The sequence below is a fragment of the Hypanus sabinus genome, chromosome 1 (assembly GCF_030144855.1).
Source record: "Hypanus sabinus isolate sHypSab1 chromosome 1, sHypSab1.hap1, whole genome shotgun sequence".
Taxonomy (NCBI): Eukaryota; Metazoa; Chordata; class Chondrichthyes; order Myliobatiformes; family Dasyatidae; genus Hypanus; species Hypanus sabinus.
The window spans coordinates 143,955,895-143,973,096 of NC_082706.1; the positions used below are offsets into that span (position 1 = coordinate 143,955,895).

A 17,202-nucleotide genomic window follows, 5' to 3' on the forward strand; every position below is an offset into this window, starting at 1 on the left:
GCTACCAGGTTATGCAATGACCAACATTCACCCAAATTTACAAAAGCTGCAGAGGTTAAAGAACAACTTCTTGTTTACTGAACATGAAGACGAAAACACCTTATCAGCTCCTTCTATTCCACAGACTGCACAACGTAGAAACAATCCATTATTATCGCAAATCGAATGCACAGAAACACAAAGCTGCAGAAAAACTCAGCCCAATACATAACTGGCACATCCGTCCCCACCATACAAGCGGCACTGCCTCAAGAAGGCTACATCTATCAAAGTTCCCCACAAAAGGGCTATACCACCTTCTTGCAGCTACCATCCACAGGAGGCAAAATCTGAAGACCAACACCACCAAGTTCAACAACAGCAACTTCCCTTCAACCATTTAGTTCTTGAACCAACTGGCACAAAACCCTGTTACTAAAGCTTAGCAACACTATGAGACTTTAGTCCTTGTACTAAAGTCATAGAACACCACAGCAGAGAAACATGCCCTTCGGCCCACCTAATCTATGTCAAACCATTAATCTGCCTAGTCCCATCAACCTGCACCCAGACCATAGCCCTCCATGGCCCTCCCATCCATGTGCCTACCCAAATTTAATTTAAATGTTGAAATTGAGTCCAGATCCACCACTTGCACTGCCAGCTTGTTCCACACTTTCACTACCCTCTGAGTGCAAAAGATCCTCCTCATATTACCCTTAAACATTTCACCTTTCACCCTTAATCCATGATCTCTAGTTCCAGTCTCATCCAACTTCAGTGAAAAAAGCCTCTTGCGTTTACCTCAACTATACCCATCCTAATTTTGTATACCTCTATCAAATTACCCCTCAATATCGACGTTCATGGGAATAAACTTACTACTTATTCAACTTTCCCTAGCACTAGGTCCTGAAGTCCCAGAACATCCTTGTAAATTTTCTTTGTACTCTTTCAATCTTACTTACATCTTTCCCATAGACAGGTGACCAAAACTGCGCACAATACTCCAAATTAGGCCTCAGCAATATCCTAAACTATTTATACACTGTGTCATCTCTCTGACACAGTGGTATCAAGAAAACAATTTCTCCCTCAATGTTGCAAAAACATAAAGGAGCTAGTTGTGCATTACAGGAGAAAAGGAGACAGACTAACCCCTATTGACATTAATGGATCTGGGATTGAGAGGGTAAACAGCTTTAAGTTCCTCAGAATCCACATCACCAAGGACCTCACGTGGTTTGTACACACTAGCTGTGTGGTGAAAAAGGCACAACGACGCTTCTTTCACCTCAGACGGTTGAAGACTTTCTACAGGGGCACAACTGAGAGCATCCTGACTGGCTGCATCACTACCTGGTATGGGAACTATACCTCCCTTAATCGCAGGATTCTGCAGAGAGTGGTGCATCTGTAGTTGTGAACTTCCCATGATTCAGGACATTTACAAAGACAGGTTTGAGAAAACGGCCCAAAGGATCACTGGGGACCCAAGTTACCCCACTAGAATCTATTCCAGCTGCTACCATCCTGGAAACTGTACCGCAGCATAAAAGCCAGGACTACCAGGCTCCAGGCCAGCTTCTTCCAGCAGGCCATCAGACTGATTAACTCATGTTGATTTGAGTGTATTTCTATCTTACATTAATTATACTCTATTGTAAATTATTATATTACTTTGATTGCATATTTAGATAGAGACGTAACATAATGATTTTTATTCCTCATGTATGTGAAGGATGTAAGAAATAGTCAATTCAATTTCTATACAAATTCCCAACTTCTGTACTCAATACATTGATTTATGAAGGCCATTGTGCCAAAAGGCTCTATTATCTACCTGTGATGCCACGTACAAGGAATTATGGATCTGTATTCCTGGATCCCTCTGTTCTACCGCACTCCTCAGTGCCCTACACTTCACTGTGTAAGACCCACCCTGGTTGGTCCTCCCAAAGTGTAAAGCCACACACTTGTCTCCATGAAATTCCACCTCCTATTTTTCAGCCCATTTCACCAGCTGGTCTAGATCTCGCCACAGATTTTAATAGTCTTCCTCACAGACCACTACACCCCCAATTTTAGTATCATCTGCAAATCAGCTGATCCAGTTTACATTATCATCCAGATTGTTGATATAAATGACAAAGCAAACTGGACCCAGCACTGATCACTGCAACCCCCCACTAGTCACTGGCCTCCAGTCAGAGAGGCAACCATCTACTACCACTCTCTGGCTTCTTCCACAAAGCCAATGTCTAATCCAATTTACTACCTCATCTTGAATGCCAACCAAATGGACCAATGGACCTTCTTAACCTCCAAAATGTGAGGAAACTTACAGATGCTGGAAATCCAAAGCAACACACACTGCACCTCTGCCCAAACACTAATTGCTTACTGTTTTGCATAGATACTGCCTGGCCTGCTGAGTTCCTCTTGTATGTGTTGCTGACCAAGCTCCCATGTAGAATCTTGTCAAAGGCCTTGCTAAAGTCCACATAGACAACATCCACTGGCTTGCCTTCAACAATTTACCTGGTAACTTCCTTAAAAAACTCTAAAATTAGTTAGACAACACACACAAAATCATGCTGATTATCTGTAATCAGTCCTTGTCTATCCAAATACTGATGTATCTGGTCCCTTAGAACACCTTCCAATAACTTTCCTACTACTGATGTCAGACTCACCAGCCTATAACTTATTGGCTTATTCTTAGAGCTTTTCTTAAACAACGAAATGGCAATTGCTATTCTCCAATTCTCCTGCACCTCACCTGTGGTTAAGGATATTTTAAATATCTCTGCTACAGAATCCAAGATGGTGGTGCATTCAGATGCAGTGACCACTTTGTCTCAAATATCACTTGACTTGACTAGGGCCACTGTGATTTCTGCACTAGCCTCCCAAAGGGTATGCCGGGATATATTGTCAGGCCTGGGGATTTATCTGACTTCAATTTGCCTCAAGACAGCAAACACCTCCTCCTCTGTTTTGCCTCTCATCTGCCACCCAGTGCCCTTCCCCCTGAGAAAATACAGATGCAAAAAAATCCATTTAAGATCTCCACCCCTTTTGGCTCCACACATAGATTACAACTCTGACTCGCAGAGGACCAATTTTGTCCCTTATTATCCTTTTGCTCTTAATATACCTGTAGAAGCCCTTAGGATTCTCTTTCACCTTGTCTGCTAGAGCACGTCTTCTTTTAACCTTCCTCATTTCTTTTTTACATGTCTTATCCTTTTCAAGTACCTTATTTCATCCTGCCTGCTTATATCTGGTATGCACCTCCTTTTTCTTAATCAGGACCTAAATATCTCTCGAAAATTGAGGCTCCCCAAGCTTGTTACGCTTTCCTTTTATTCTGACAGGAACATACAAACTCTTTTCAAGGCCTCCCACTTACTAAGTACATCTTAGCCAGAAACCAACCTGCACCAATCCACATTTGCCAGATCCTTGCTAATACCATCAAAAGTACTCCAACTTAGAATGTCGGACCTATCCTCTTCCATATTAATTTTGAAACTATGATCACTAGATACAAAGTGTTCCCCTGCACCAACGTCTGTCACCTGCCCTGTGTTATTCCCTAATAGGAGATATAGGGTATATATCTCTCTAACTCTAACACTAACACACACACACACACACACACACACACACACACGACTTCTACATATTGATTCAGAAAACTTTCCTGAACACATTTAAACAAACTCTCTCCCCTCCAGCCCTTTTATTAGATGGGAGTCCCAGTAAATATGCAGAAAGTTAAAAATCACCTATCACAACCTTATGTTCCTTGCAACAGTCTGCAATCTCTCTACAAATTTGCTCTACTAAATCCTATAGACTGTTGGTTGGTTTATAATATAATCCCATTAATATAGTTATACCTCTTTTTCCATAGTCTACCCATAAAGCCTTACTAGATGAGCTCTCCAGTCTCTCCTGAGTACTGCCAAGACATTTTCCTGACAAGTAATGCCACTCCTCCCCCTTTAATCCTTCCCACCCTATTACATCTAAAACAACAGTACCCCGGAACTCTGAGCCGCCAGTCCTGCCTCTCCTACAACTAATAGCTACAATGTCATAATTCTATGTGCTGATTGATGTCCGAGGCTCATCTGCCTTTCCTACAGTACTCCTTGCATTCAAATATACGCAGTTCAGGACATTAGTCCCATCACCCTCCACCTTTCAATTCCTGACTTTACAGGTAGACTTAACAATATTTCCACAACCACTCCACAACTTGCTTTGGGGCTCTGGTTTTCATCACCCTAAAATTGACTTTTTATTCTAATTGTGTCCTTTCTTATAAATATTGTTTATAATTTTCTTATGAATACTGCTTTTATAATGCTATGTGCCTCTGACACTGCACCTGTGCAGCAACAATTTTTCATTGCATCTGTGCAGACATGCACTTGTACAAATACTGTACCGTCTGTGTACACGCACATGACTGAATGCTATGTACTTACACATACTGTCCAGTAATCCCCTTATGAATGTATCTGCACCATCTTAAATCATTGTTCATGCATTTACCTTTTATTTGATGCCTCTTAGTCCATCAAATTACTGTCTATTTCTTTCACCTTGTGAGTTTAAAAAGCTTCCCCTGAACCGCAGTTTGCTTATACAGCTTCACCTCTTCCCTAACTGGTGCTGCATTTTCTTTTGCCTTCCTCCTCTACTTTTCCTTATTACCAACCTGCCTTGGTCACCCAAATCCACCTGTTCCTTGCCCACCACCATTCATGTCTCTTTGGTCCACCTATCACCTACTGGTCCGTCTCGCCTCTCCCCCTCTTTATACAAAGCTATTTCCCCTAAAGACCCTTACAATGAGTCTTGACCCAAATTGACTACTCTTTCCCCCAAACTGTCCTTCACGCCCACCCAGAAGCTGAGTTCCTTTTTGTTGCATCCGTCCTATGTACCTCCAGCTTTCCTTGTACTCTCCATAGAAAGAGAATGAAGGATCTCAACCTGAAACATCAATTGTCCATTTCCCTATACAGATGCTTCCTGACTGCCAGCAGTTCATTTGTTCCTAAGGAAAATTCCCCTCAATTCCTCATTGGATTAATTTTGATTTGGCCTCCCCCAGATGCACATGCCTACATTCAGCCTAACCCTCAAAATCACATCTAAAGAGGTACATTTTGTTCAGATTTTCCCAACATGGTGGTTTACTCTACAGACTAGTGCATACCTTCCCCCATTAGCGTGGAAAACCACAGACTCTTTGCCTGTGCTGATGCAGCCATTGATGCTTTCCAGAACCCCGGAATTCACCATCTTGAACAGCAGCAGACGGGTTTTCGAATCCATAGCTTGATCCTGAGTTAGCAGCAAAGCATGACATGAGATAAACAAAGAAACGATTTCAAGATAAGCTTTCAGACTCAGAATTATTCATCACACGTACATTGAAATGTGTCATTTGCGTTAACAACCAACACACCCAAAGATGCGTTGGGTCAGTCTACAAGTGTTGTCACACATTCCGATGCAAACAAAGCATACCCACAATGTTCAGTATAACAACAGCAGCAAAACAAGCCCCTTTCCCAACCTCCAACTCATATACAGACAGGCCTCTGACCTTTAATTGCAATGTAGCCCAGACTTGTACATTCCAATTAAAGTCAATCAAAGGTTAACTTTAATCAGAATACATTACTGACTTGTATGTCATGAAATTTGTTCTGCGGCACTCGTACAATGGAAAGACATAAATCATTCAATAAAAATAATGAGGATGTGTTAATGATCAGTTCAGAAATCAGAAGCAGAAGGAAAGAAGACCCCTAATGGTAGTAACAAGAGGGCATGCTAATGACTCAGCAAGCTGCAGAACTGAAAACGTTAATATGAAAACAACGTTCTGGAAGCACTCCACAGGTCAGGCCATATCTGGGGAAAGAGGAGCACAGTCAATGTTTCAGGTCAAAGATCCTTTACCTGTACATATTACTGAGTTCTGATAAGGTGTCTTTCACCTATAGTGTTGACTGTCTCGTCACAGTTGCCACCTGATCTGCTGAATGCTTCCAGCGTTTTCAGTTTTTATTTCAAATTTCCAAAATCTGTTTGATGTTGATACTTTAAGGACCATATTGTATGGATTCACATGGTCACTAAATCTTTGTGGTCCCCATTGTCCTCCCACAGGGCACAGAAAACCAGCAGCAGCAACCTGCCACCACCCAGTGGTTGCCCTGAAGATATTGTGACTACTTGTTCTATCAGAAGTGTTTTCCCAAAAGCCACTCGAGTCATACAGCATGGAAACAAGCCCTTCAGCCCAGCAGGTCCAGGCTGACAGAACTGACTATCTGAGCTAGTTCCACTTGGCCAAACTTATTTTTTTAAACTGTCTAAATGTCTTTCAATAATTGGAGACTCAGGGATCAGAGGCAAAGGCTCAGAATGAAAGGACATTTCTTCAGACGAGATGAGGAGGAATTTCTTTAGCAAGAGAGTGTTGAATCTGTGGAATTATTTGCCACAGATGGCTGTGGGGGCCAGTCACAATATTTTAAGCAGATTAAAATGATAGATTCTCGATTTATAAACGCAAAGTTAACGGGAGGAAGGCAGAAGTGGACTGAGATGGAAAATAAATCAGGTATGATTGAATGGCAGAGCAGGCTGAACAAGTCAAATGGCCTAATTCAGCTCCTATGTTTGGGTCTTTTAAACAACGCGCACGCGCGCATGCACGCACACACACACTACTGTACAAAAGTCTTGGCCACCCCAGATTTTTATATAAATTAGTTTCTTTTCTGCATGAGTATGTCAATAGAAAAGAGCAAGTTTTAGATTTCCAAACATTCATTTTCCAAAACATTAAATGTTACAGAAAAATGTTTGTTTCGTGAAAGAAAGTAACAATTAATGGACCACTTTTCAAACAAAAACTTGATTATTTTGTAGGTATACAGCCCCCGTACATGGTTAAACAAAGATAACAAACAGGTGACATAATGAATTGAATGAACTAAACTGATTAACCTAAATAGAAACAGGTGCAGAAGTAATCAACGTGAGTGAAGATCAAGGTGAAGGTGTGGCAGATGTGACTGCTAACCTTCAAATCATCAATGCTTACACCATGGCAAGAGTGAGCATAGCAAAAAGACACAACTCCCAAATAGAAATTTCACAAAAGACAGGAGCTTCAAGACGTGCTGTCCAAGATCTTCTGAAGAAGCTCGAAGAAATGTGCATGGTTGAGGACCAGAAACGCAGTGGTCTGCCACAAAAACTGAGCACAGCAGACGAGAGATACATCAAACTGGTGTCCCTTCTATATTGAAAGTCCAGCACTGCTATCAGCTCTGAACTTACAGAAACCACTGGAACCCAAATACACCCCTCTGCAGTCTGGAGAAGTCTTGTCAAAAGTAGTCTTCATGGAAGAATTGCTGCCAAAAAGCCATTCCTTCGAAGTGGAAACAAAGCCGAGAGATTCACCTATACACAAAACACAAGGACTGGGTTGCTGAACAATGGCAACAAGTGCTCTGGACTGATGAGTCAAAGTTTGAAATTTTTTGGCTGAAACAGGAGCCAGAAAAACAGAGTTAAGAGTCACAATGACAGAGGAGTTTTCTTTTTGTAAAGGAGTTGTTGCTATCAGGAATGTGTTGCCTGAAAAGGCAGTGGGATCAGATTCCAGAGGAGCTTTTAAAAGGGAACAGAAAGAATTCTAGGAGTAAGTTGCAGGGCTACAGGGAAAGAATAAGGGAGGGGGACTAATGGGATTGTTCTAAGAAGGAGCCAGTGGAAAAAAAGGAGGCTGAATGGCCTTATACACTGTAAAAGTCTACAACAAACACCAGTCATACTGAATCATTTACAGCCAGACATACAGAAGTGGAGTGCTCTTTCTTTTCATGGATCTTGGCACTACGGCGCTGTTCTGAATACGAATGCTGCTTTAGAGCATTGAAAACACGGTTAGAGAGTTTCAAGTCCATCCCAATTCCATCGCCAACCTGGAACTCTGGAGCAAACTGAAAGGGAAAACATGTTTTCAATCATTACATGAGCTCTGAATGTCAGTGCAATATTGCAGTCTTACTCTATAGCACAAATAGAAACATTCTTCTACAAAACCATCCCAGGATTCCAGCTGCTTAATCTTGTGTGACTGTAGCTTTTACATTAGTTCTTTATAGTCCACATGTCATGCTTAATGTCAATATTTTATTTAGAGATGCAGTAAAGTAACAGGCCCTTGTGGTCCAACAAGCCTGCACCGTCCAATGTGACTAATTAATCTACTAATCATAAAGTCTTTGGAATGTGAGAGGAAATCCATGCGGTCATGGGGAGAATGTATAAACTGCTTATAGTCAGCGTTGTCGCTGCCGTGTTCCCCCAGTTTATCTCTCGGTTATCACACGGCATGAGAAATGTGCAAATCAATGATTATACCAACCAACACCTTATCCTTCCCCACCCAAATATTCATCAGACGTAACACTTCACCAAAAGAATGTACATGCTTACATTTTCCATTCGAGCTGTATTCCTCCTGCCACAAGTCACCTCATCATGTTTGGTGGTAATCTCTTTCCCCTTTCCTGCAAATCCTCGCCTCGGATTTGTTGAAGGTTTATCTACCAATGTAGGAAAAATGTTTGAGGAGCTCTGTATCATAATCACTTTACGTAAAATGTTTACAGCACAGTCTACTGTTCCTGGTCTACATCAATGGTATTGCGGTTCAGAGGTTTGAGGGCTCCAACTTTCTAGGTGTGAACATCACCAATATCCTGTCCAGGTCCAATCACACTGATGTCACAGTCAAGACAGCTTATCAACACCTCTACTTCCTCAGGATGCTAAAGAATTTCAGCATATCCCTGTTGACTCTTAACAATCTTTATCAGTGCAACATAGAAAGCATTCTGTCTGGAATGCTAATAGCTTGGTAAGGCATCTGTTCTGCCTGAGACCACAAGAAACTGCAGAGAGTTGTGAACACAGCTAAGCACATTACAGGAACCAGCCTCCCCTCCATAGACTCAGCTAGCACAATCAAAGATCCCACCCACTCTGGACTTTCATTCTTTCCTTCACACTAGGCAAGTACAAGAAGTCCGAAAGCACAGATCAGCAGCCTCGAGGACAGCTTCTATCTTATTGTTATCAGACTCTTGTACAATAAACTAGACTCATAGCCTCACAATCTATTTCGTTACGATCTTGCACTTTATCATGTACCTGCACTGCACTTTTTTGTCAACGTTTACACTTTATTCTGCATTGTTATTGTTAACCTTATTCTAGCTCAATACACTGTTTAATGATCTGAACTGTAGCTTTCCTCTGTATTTTGGTACGTGTGAGAACAATAAACCAATACGAAAAAGTCTCTTCAGTGCATTGGCCCATGTTGACCAAGATACCTCACGTACTTCTAAACCTTCTTTATCCATGTACTTGGTCTAACTATTTTTTAAATGCTATTAATACATCTGATTCAACCACTTCTTCTAGCAGTTCATTCCATATGGTGACCACTCCCCTCTGGGTGAACGTTACCCCTCAGATTCCTATTAAATCTTTCCTGCTCATCTTAAACTTGTGCCTCCTAATTCTCAGTTCCTCAACCCTGGGGAAGAAAAACAGTACGTTTTCACCCTATCTTTGTCCCCTAATGATTTTATACATCTCTATAATATCTCTCAGTTCCCTATACTGCATGGAAAAAACTGTGTACATCCCTGCACCCTCTCCAACACAATCATATGTTTCTTGATACACGGTGACTAGAACTGTACGCATACAGATGGATGTCCAGTGGAGGCCTTTCTGACTGGTTGTACCACTGCTTGGTATGGATGTTCCAATGCACAGGATCGCAAGAGGAAGACACAGCCATTACCATCATAAGCACAATAGTTCAATTTAGTTTCAGAGAATGTATACAATATACAACCTGAAATTCTTGTTCTTCGCAGACATCCACAAAAACAGAAGAGTACCCCAAAGAATGAGAGACAGTAAAAAAAAGTTAGAACCCCAAAGCCCCTCTGCTTCACCCCTCCACACACAAGCAGCAAAGTGTCAACCCTCCACCTCCCCCACTTACTTCAACAAAAAGCATCAGCACCCTCCACCCATCAAGCAAACAATAGCAAAGCCCCCGAGACCATGATCAACAAAACTAATCATTCACCCGACATACTCTGCTAAAAGGGGCAGAGGTATCAGACAATGAGGGGAGACCAAAATGACCAAAAAAAATCACTTGCTGATTTACAATGTTAAAACCTGCTGCATCACTTTCTCTCCCCCACCCCCCTGAAAATCATTGACGATAATGCTACCTCTCTCTCTCTACCTCTCCTTCTGAATTTCTGAGGACATACCCCGCAAGGATCCTCTAATGTACTGCCATCCCTGTTGCCATTTCTGCATTGTGGAACCCCACAGATAACATCCATCCTGTTGTACAAAGACCCTCCAACCAATTCACTTTTCTTCCTGCCACGGACTTAATCGAGGCATCAATTTATCATTCTCCCTGGGCTTTAATATCAAATCACCTCATACCTACAGAGTACAAAAAGTTACAGCAGCTTTGTACACTCTGTCAGGTGCAGAACTGGACATTACCGAGCTTATAAGGATCGTGCCTTGTATCTTGCCAATCAACTTCATCCTCTGAGCTCTCACTATCTTCATATGGATGCACCATTCGGTAATTCTCAAAGGAAATGGAAACTGAATGGAAGCAGAAGACAAGAAAGCCAAGTTATTTGTAATTGATCTTACAAATCCAGACAGGAACAAAGAAGGTTAATGCACTTCAGAACAAATTTCTCTTAGTAGCTGTTGTTAATTTTAAACAGAATACCAATTTACTGGAGAATTAATCTTATATTTATCCACTTTGCCTTCTGTTAGTCAGTAGGCAGCTTCTGCTCCTCCTCTTCCCTCCATATTTTATACCAGCTATCTCCCCTCTGTCTTTTGTCCAGATGAAATATGTTAACACAAAACTTTGACTGCTCATTTCCCTCCATAAGCATTTTATGTTGCTCCAGATTTTAGCACCTGCAGTCCTATATCTTCCAACTTTCATTTAACTTCATATAACATTGGAAGCTCATATTTTATTATTATTTTATTCAGAGATACAACACAGTAACAGGTCCCTCCGGCCCAATGAGCTTATGCTGCCCCATTACAACCATGTGACGAATTAACTGTGCCACATACCTCCGTGGCCTTGCACTTAATTTGTCTATAGGTATATTCCCTGTAATTGCAACATTATATTTTGCATCCTGTTTTGCCCTCCCTTTGTACTACCCCGACATACTTGTGGACGGAACAATTTATGTGCACTACATGCAAGCAAGTCTCAGCGCATGTGACAATAGTAAAGCAATTAACAATTAAAGAAGCCTTGGTGAAAAATGTAGGTTTTAGCAGTGGTCTTAAAGATGACAAAGGGGGCAGTGAAGATTGGGAAGTGAATTTCATGGTTTGGGATCTAGCAGCCCAAAACCAAGATTAATCAGTTAAGAATGTAGCAGCAAGTGCCAGTTCCGTTACTTTTAAAGTGGACTATGGTACCCAGTAAGGACATGAAAGTCATAAGGTACAGTTGAGGCAGCTGTACTTACAGAAAGTGGCTCCTGTGGAGCAAAACAATGAATATGCCAACCAAGGGTGATGGACTCCGAGCTCTGCATCATTCAAAAGGGGTTAAGCTGCCATGATCAAGGGCTGTACACGTGACACACAAGGTGACAACAGAAAACATACTGGGACGTCTACCTTTGCTGTCGCCATTCAACTTATTTTCTTCTCGGCGAAGCTGTGCGTCATATTCCCGGTCAAATTCCATCTGCAGCATCTGTGCCAAGAGGAGGTCACTGGAGGTCTCCGTGCCTTCTCCAATGAGAGCTGCTGTGTCAATCCTACACACACAACAAAACTGAGTGTTTTCCTCCCACTAAAATTGACAACCTGCTACATACATTTAACTAGAACACAGAACAGTACAACACAGGAACAGGCCCTTTGGCCTGCCTAGCCAATGCTGAATTAAACTAATCTTTCTGCTTGCACATAATCCCCATCCCTCCATTCCCCACGTGTTCACGTGACCGTCTAAAAAGCCTTTAAAACATTCCTAATACATCAGCTTATTCTAGGCTCCCCCCACAAATCTGCCCCGCCCATTTCCAAAACTGATACCCTCTCGCTTTAAGTGTATGCCCTCAAGTAACAGAGAAGCAATCTACAGATGTACGATGAAGAGCATTCTGACTGGTCACATCACAGACTGGTACAGAGCCTCCAATTGACTGGATCGCAAGAGGCTACATAGAGTTGTACACTCAGCCAGCTCCATCACAGACAGAACTGTAGTCGAGGACATCATCATGAAGTGATGCCTTAGGAAGACCCTCATCATCTAGGCCAAAGGTACAGGAGCATCAAAATTGTGAATGGTCCATGAACACAACTTCATTGCTCCTGGGTTTTTTTTGGTAGCATTTATTTTGTAATTTATAGTAATTTTTATGTCTTGCCCTACACTGCAGCCACAAAACAACACATTTCATGTCATATAAGACAGTGATAATTAACCTGATTCTGTCTACCCCTGTCTATGCCTCTCAATTTTACAAACCTCCATTGAATCAGCCACCAATTCTCCAAAGAAAACCCAGGTTTGATCAAGCTGTCTTTATAGCCAATACTCTATGATGTAGGCTGCACCCTCTCCAAACCTCTACATCCATCCTGTAATGGGTCAACCAGAACTGAATGTAATATTTCAAGTGTGCTAAAGGTTTATACTTCCAGACTTTTATACTCAATGCCAATTGTGGGAACTTTAATGAATAATAACATATCAAATATTTCAGTGTCAAAAGAGTCAATAATGGAATTAGCTTGCGTGTATACAGAGGTTTCAAACAGGATTCTGAAGAGATGGAGAAGTGAGGAGATTCAAGAAGGTAATTCCAGAGGTTATGACAAAAACAAGTGGGAATAAACAGAACTCTCTCAGGTGGACAGGCTGTGCCTAGTGAGATACCACAGAGATCAGAGCTTGGACCAGTTGTTTACAGTCTACAGCAACGATTTGGCTGACGCGATCAAATGGCATCTTTCCTTGTTTGTTGACAACACTAGATGGGCAGGTGCAAAGTGAGGAGGATGCAGAGGCGCTTCGGTGGGGTGAGTACAAACTATGGGAGATGTAAATATAGGAAATAATAATGTAGAAAATTAAGGCATCCATTTCAGTGCATGGAACAAAAAAGCAGAATGAAGTTTACAGGTGGCTTATTGGGAGGTGTTAACGTTTAAAGGAACATATACTTAGACACAATTCACTGGAAGTTGGAGTTACAAAGGCAAATAGTACAATGGCCTTTATCATAAGAAGCTTTGAGAACATGATAAAGATAACGTACTGAAAACACACCGGAGTAACCTGTATAATTTTGGTTTGTTTACCAAGGGATAGACTTGCCCATTGGGGGAGAGTAATGAACTGGTTCCTAGGTTGGCAGCTTGCAGGATAAGGAAGGTTAGTGTACACGAGGCATGTGTGAAAGAGAGAATCTCTCATTGAAACTATCACCAATTGGATGAAGGGGGAATGGTTGCCCTGGCAGAAGAACCTACAAATAGGGATCAGCGAGTTACAGCTATATAGATAAATTTCTTCACCCTGATCATGGTAAATCTTTGGAATACTCTCTCTGAATTCAGTAGAGATTCACTCACTGAGTTCAGTCTAACAGAGATCGATGGATTTCTGAACATGAAGAGAAGTAAGGAACATGTGGAAGGTGAAGGGGAGAAGAATCAGCCATGATCTCAACAAATGGCATAGTAGGTTCAAAGGAACAAATAGACTACACCTTCCCTAATTCATCTCACAGAAATCCCAGGATTAACCTCTCAACAACACAGCATCAGTGAGAATGACAACAGCCTTTAATTATTGATCTTGTCATCAGGATCAATTGTTCAAAGTGCTGTCTCTTAACAATAGCCTGGCCATCACCACCCCTCCCAGCCAACTGTTTGAATTTAAAGTTGCTGCTCTCCTTGAAACTAAATGCATTAAATAATTCATCCTTTCCCATGATCAACTTGTAGAACGCCCCATCACTCAAATTCAGATTTATTTATCACATATATATCAAACATACACTGTAATGCATCACTTGCATTAGCGACCTATACACCCAAGGATGTGCTGGCCACAGCCCACAAATGTCGCCCTGCATTCCAACATCAACATGGCACGCTAATGACGTTCAGCACTCACCCAATGACATGAGGAAAAGCTGCATTCTGTTCCTGTTGCTGTAGTTCCTTAGCAAGCTCCTCACTCATTACATCGGAAAGGGAGCAGGGTGTTATAGTGGTAGGTGGTGCTCCCCATGGACACTGCAGAGACAGATTCAAAGTATGAAAACAGTTACCTTGGAAACCAAGTTCTAAACAAAGCTGAAACAACAGGATTAATGCAAGCTCCTCCTTTCTGAGCTGTGCAAGAGGAAAACCGATTATGTGATCACTTTCGTAACATGCCTCTGATTATTTTAAAGAGCTTCCCTCAACACAAATATTGTTTTGATTACCTACATGCCAAATGATCATAGGAATTAAAGGGTTAATGTAGGAGCAAAATTTGATGACTCTGGGCCTATTCTGACTGGAGCTTGGAAGAATGAGGACAGATCTCATTGAGACCTACTGTATATTGAAAGGCTTAGGTAGAGTGAACATAGAGAGGATGTTTCCAACAGGGGGTTATTCTACAATCAGAAGGCACAGACCCTGAATACAAGAACATACCTTTACATCAGAGATTACCACAGAGGGCTGTGAAGGCCAAGTCATTATGCCATATTTAAAGCAGAGGTTGAGAGGTTCTTGATTAGTAAGGGTGTCAAAGGTTACAGGGAGAAGGCAGAAGAATGAGGATTGAGAGGGAAAATAAATTATCCATAAATGAATGGTGGAGCAGACTCGATGGGCCAAATGGACTAATTCTGCTCCTATGTCTCAGCCAAGATTCTTCACCTGGCCTGTTGAAGGGTTTCAACTCAACACATTCACTGTCCATTACCCTCTAGAGATTCTGCCAGTCTCGCTGAATTCCACCAGCATCTTGTTTGTTGCGGGAAGCCAGCATGGACCTGATAGACTGACTGGTCTCCTTTTGACATAATGAGTCAGTATGTCAGGTATACACAAGAATGTTTCTGAACAGCAGTGCAGTCACCAGCACCCCTTTATCAAAATTACAGCAAGAATAATGTACCAGACCACAAGGTCTAATTCTAATTCTAATTCTAAGTAACTGGATAATTTGACCAAATAGTTGTCTTGTGTTGTTTAACGTTGCTTCAAAAGACAATAAATCAATAGTAAAAAAAAAATCAATGTATCTGAAAGTGACCCATGCCTGATGAACACTGACATCTTTTCACAACCCACCAACAGCCTAATTTTACCACATGCTTACCTAGCAAAACCAGAGGAAGTTAGTGGCAAACCAGACTGCAATACAGTTTAATGTCCTCTTTTTCAATCTTTTTATTATTGTTATTAATATCAACAAAATAAAATTGGTACATAGATACTGGGATTACAAACATACACAATTCAACTGAACATGAAAGAATATATAAGCAATGATTACAGTATAAATGGGTATTCCCAAATCATAGACGATACAATATGCAAATAAACAAGGCAAACCTATGTATATCATAATATATAATAAAAAAACAGAAAAAAAACAAAAAATATGCAAAAAAAACTAATCTAATAATCTAGTAATAAGAAAAAAAAGAAAAAAGAAAAAAGAAAAAAAAAGAAAAAATGGAAAAAGAAAAAAAGGGCTGTTTATAATATCTCACAAAAATACAAAATCATCAGTGTCGTCAACTCTGATCCTCTCAACATATATAGAATCAAAACTGGAAAATCAAATAGGCCTGGAACAGGGTCATATTATATCATATGAAAATATTGAATAAATGGTCTCCATATCTTTTCAAATTTAATAGAAATATCAAATACACCACTTCTAATTTTTTCTAAATTTAGACATAACATAGTTTGAGAAAACCAGTGAAATACAGTAGGAGGATTAATTTCTTTCCAATTCAACAAAATAGATCTTCTAGCCATTAGTGTAAGAAATGCAATTATTCGACAAGCGGAAAAGGATAAATGGAGTGAGTCCATCATTGGTAAACCAAAAATTGCAGTAATAGGATGAGGTTGTAAATCAATGTTCAATACTGCAGAGATAATATCAAAAATATCTTTCCAATATTTTTCCAAAAGCGGACACGACCAGAACATATGAGTTAAAGATGCTATCTCAGACTGACATCTATCACAAATAGGATTTATATAGGAATAAAAATGAGCCAATTTATCCTTGGACATATGATCCCTGTGCACAACTTTAAACTGTATTAGTGAATGTTTAGCACATATAGATGATGTATTAACTAATTGAAGAATTTTATCCCAATTCTCAATAGGGATAGTAAGGTTAAGTTCTCTTTCCTAATCATTTTTAGTCTTGTAAAAGGGCTCTGAATGTATCTTCATAATTATATTGTAAAGTTTTGATATTAGCCCTTTCTGAAAGGGGCTTAGTTCAAACAAATTCTCCAAAATGCCTGAAGACACAAAATTTGGAAAAGTAGGAAGTACAGTATTTAAGAAATTCCTAATCTGTAAATATCTAAAAAAATGAAATCTAGGCAAATTATATTTATTAGATAATTGCTCAAAAGACATAAAACAATTATCCAAAAATAAGTCGGAAAATCATAGTAATCCTTTAGTCTTCCAAGCTGAATAAGCGTGGTCTATAATAGAAGGATAAAAAAAACAAATGGATAAGTTTAATGTCCTCGAATTTACTGGATCCACATCAGGGGAGGGAGATTTATAAGATGAGAAAGTGTGGGCAAGACTTTAATAATAGAAGTAATTTGGATAGGAAGTTCACAATAAGTAAAATTTTAAGAAAAGTACGTGGCGAGACAGCTGTGTTGGCCACAGTAAACTCTGGGACTGCCCCAGCTATTTGAAATAAGTGCTCATCAGTTACAGGATGGAACAGATTTTATCAAATAAGTAAGCAGAGGCTTTCATTCAAAA

At 40.5% G+C, this 17,202-nt stretch overlaps 2 protein-coding genes across 6 annotated transcripts in view; one reads left to right on the forward strand and one right to left on the reverse strand.

Annotated features, from left to right (window-relative positions):
- Positions 1 to 17,202, forward strand: part of LOC132398489 (leucine-rich repeat-containing protein 15-like) — a 146,344-nt gene that overhangs the window by 87,765 nt on the left and 41,377 nt on the right. The gene's annotated exons all lie outside the window — the stretch shown is intronic.
- Positions 1 to 17,202, reverse strand: part of riok3 (RIO kinase 3 (yeast)) — a 76,731-nt gene that overhangs the window by 21,428 nt on the left and 38,101 nt on the right. For all 3 annotated transcript variants that reach the window (XR_009513668.1, XM_059977991.1, XM_059977977.1), the window contains exons 2-7: positions 14,336 to 14,457; positions 11,815 to 11,957; positions 10,645 to 10,752; positions 8,530 to 8,639; positions 7,887 to 8,030; positions 5,219 to 5,346 (exon numbers count right to left, since the gene is read on the reverse strand). Coding sequence is in view for 2 of the 3 variants with exons in the window: in XM_059977977.1 (XP_059833960.1) it covers positions 5,219 to 5,346; positions 7,887 to 8,030; positions 8,530 to 8,639; positions 10,645 to 10,752; positions 11,815 to 11,957; positions 14,336 to 14,457 (755 nt within the window). In the remaining variant the exon portion in view is untranslated. The remainder of the gene's footprint in view (positions 1 to 5,218; positions 5,347 to 7,886; positions 8,031 to 8,529; positions 8,640 to 10,644; positions 10,753 to 11,814; positions 11,958 to 14,335; positions 14,458 to 17,202) is intronic.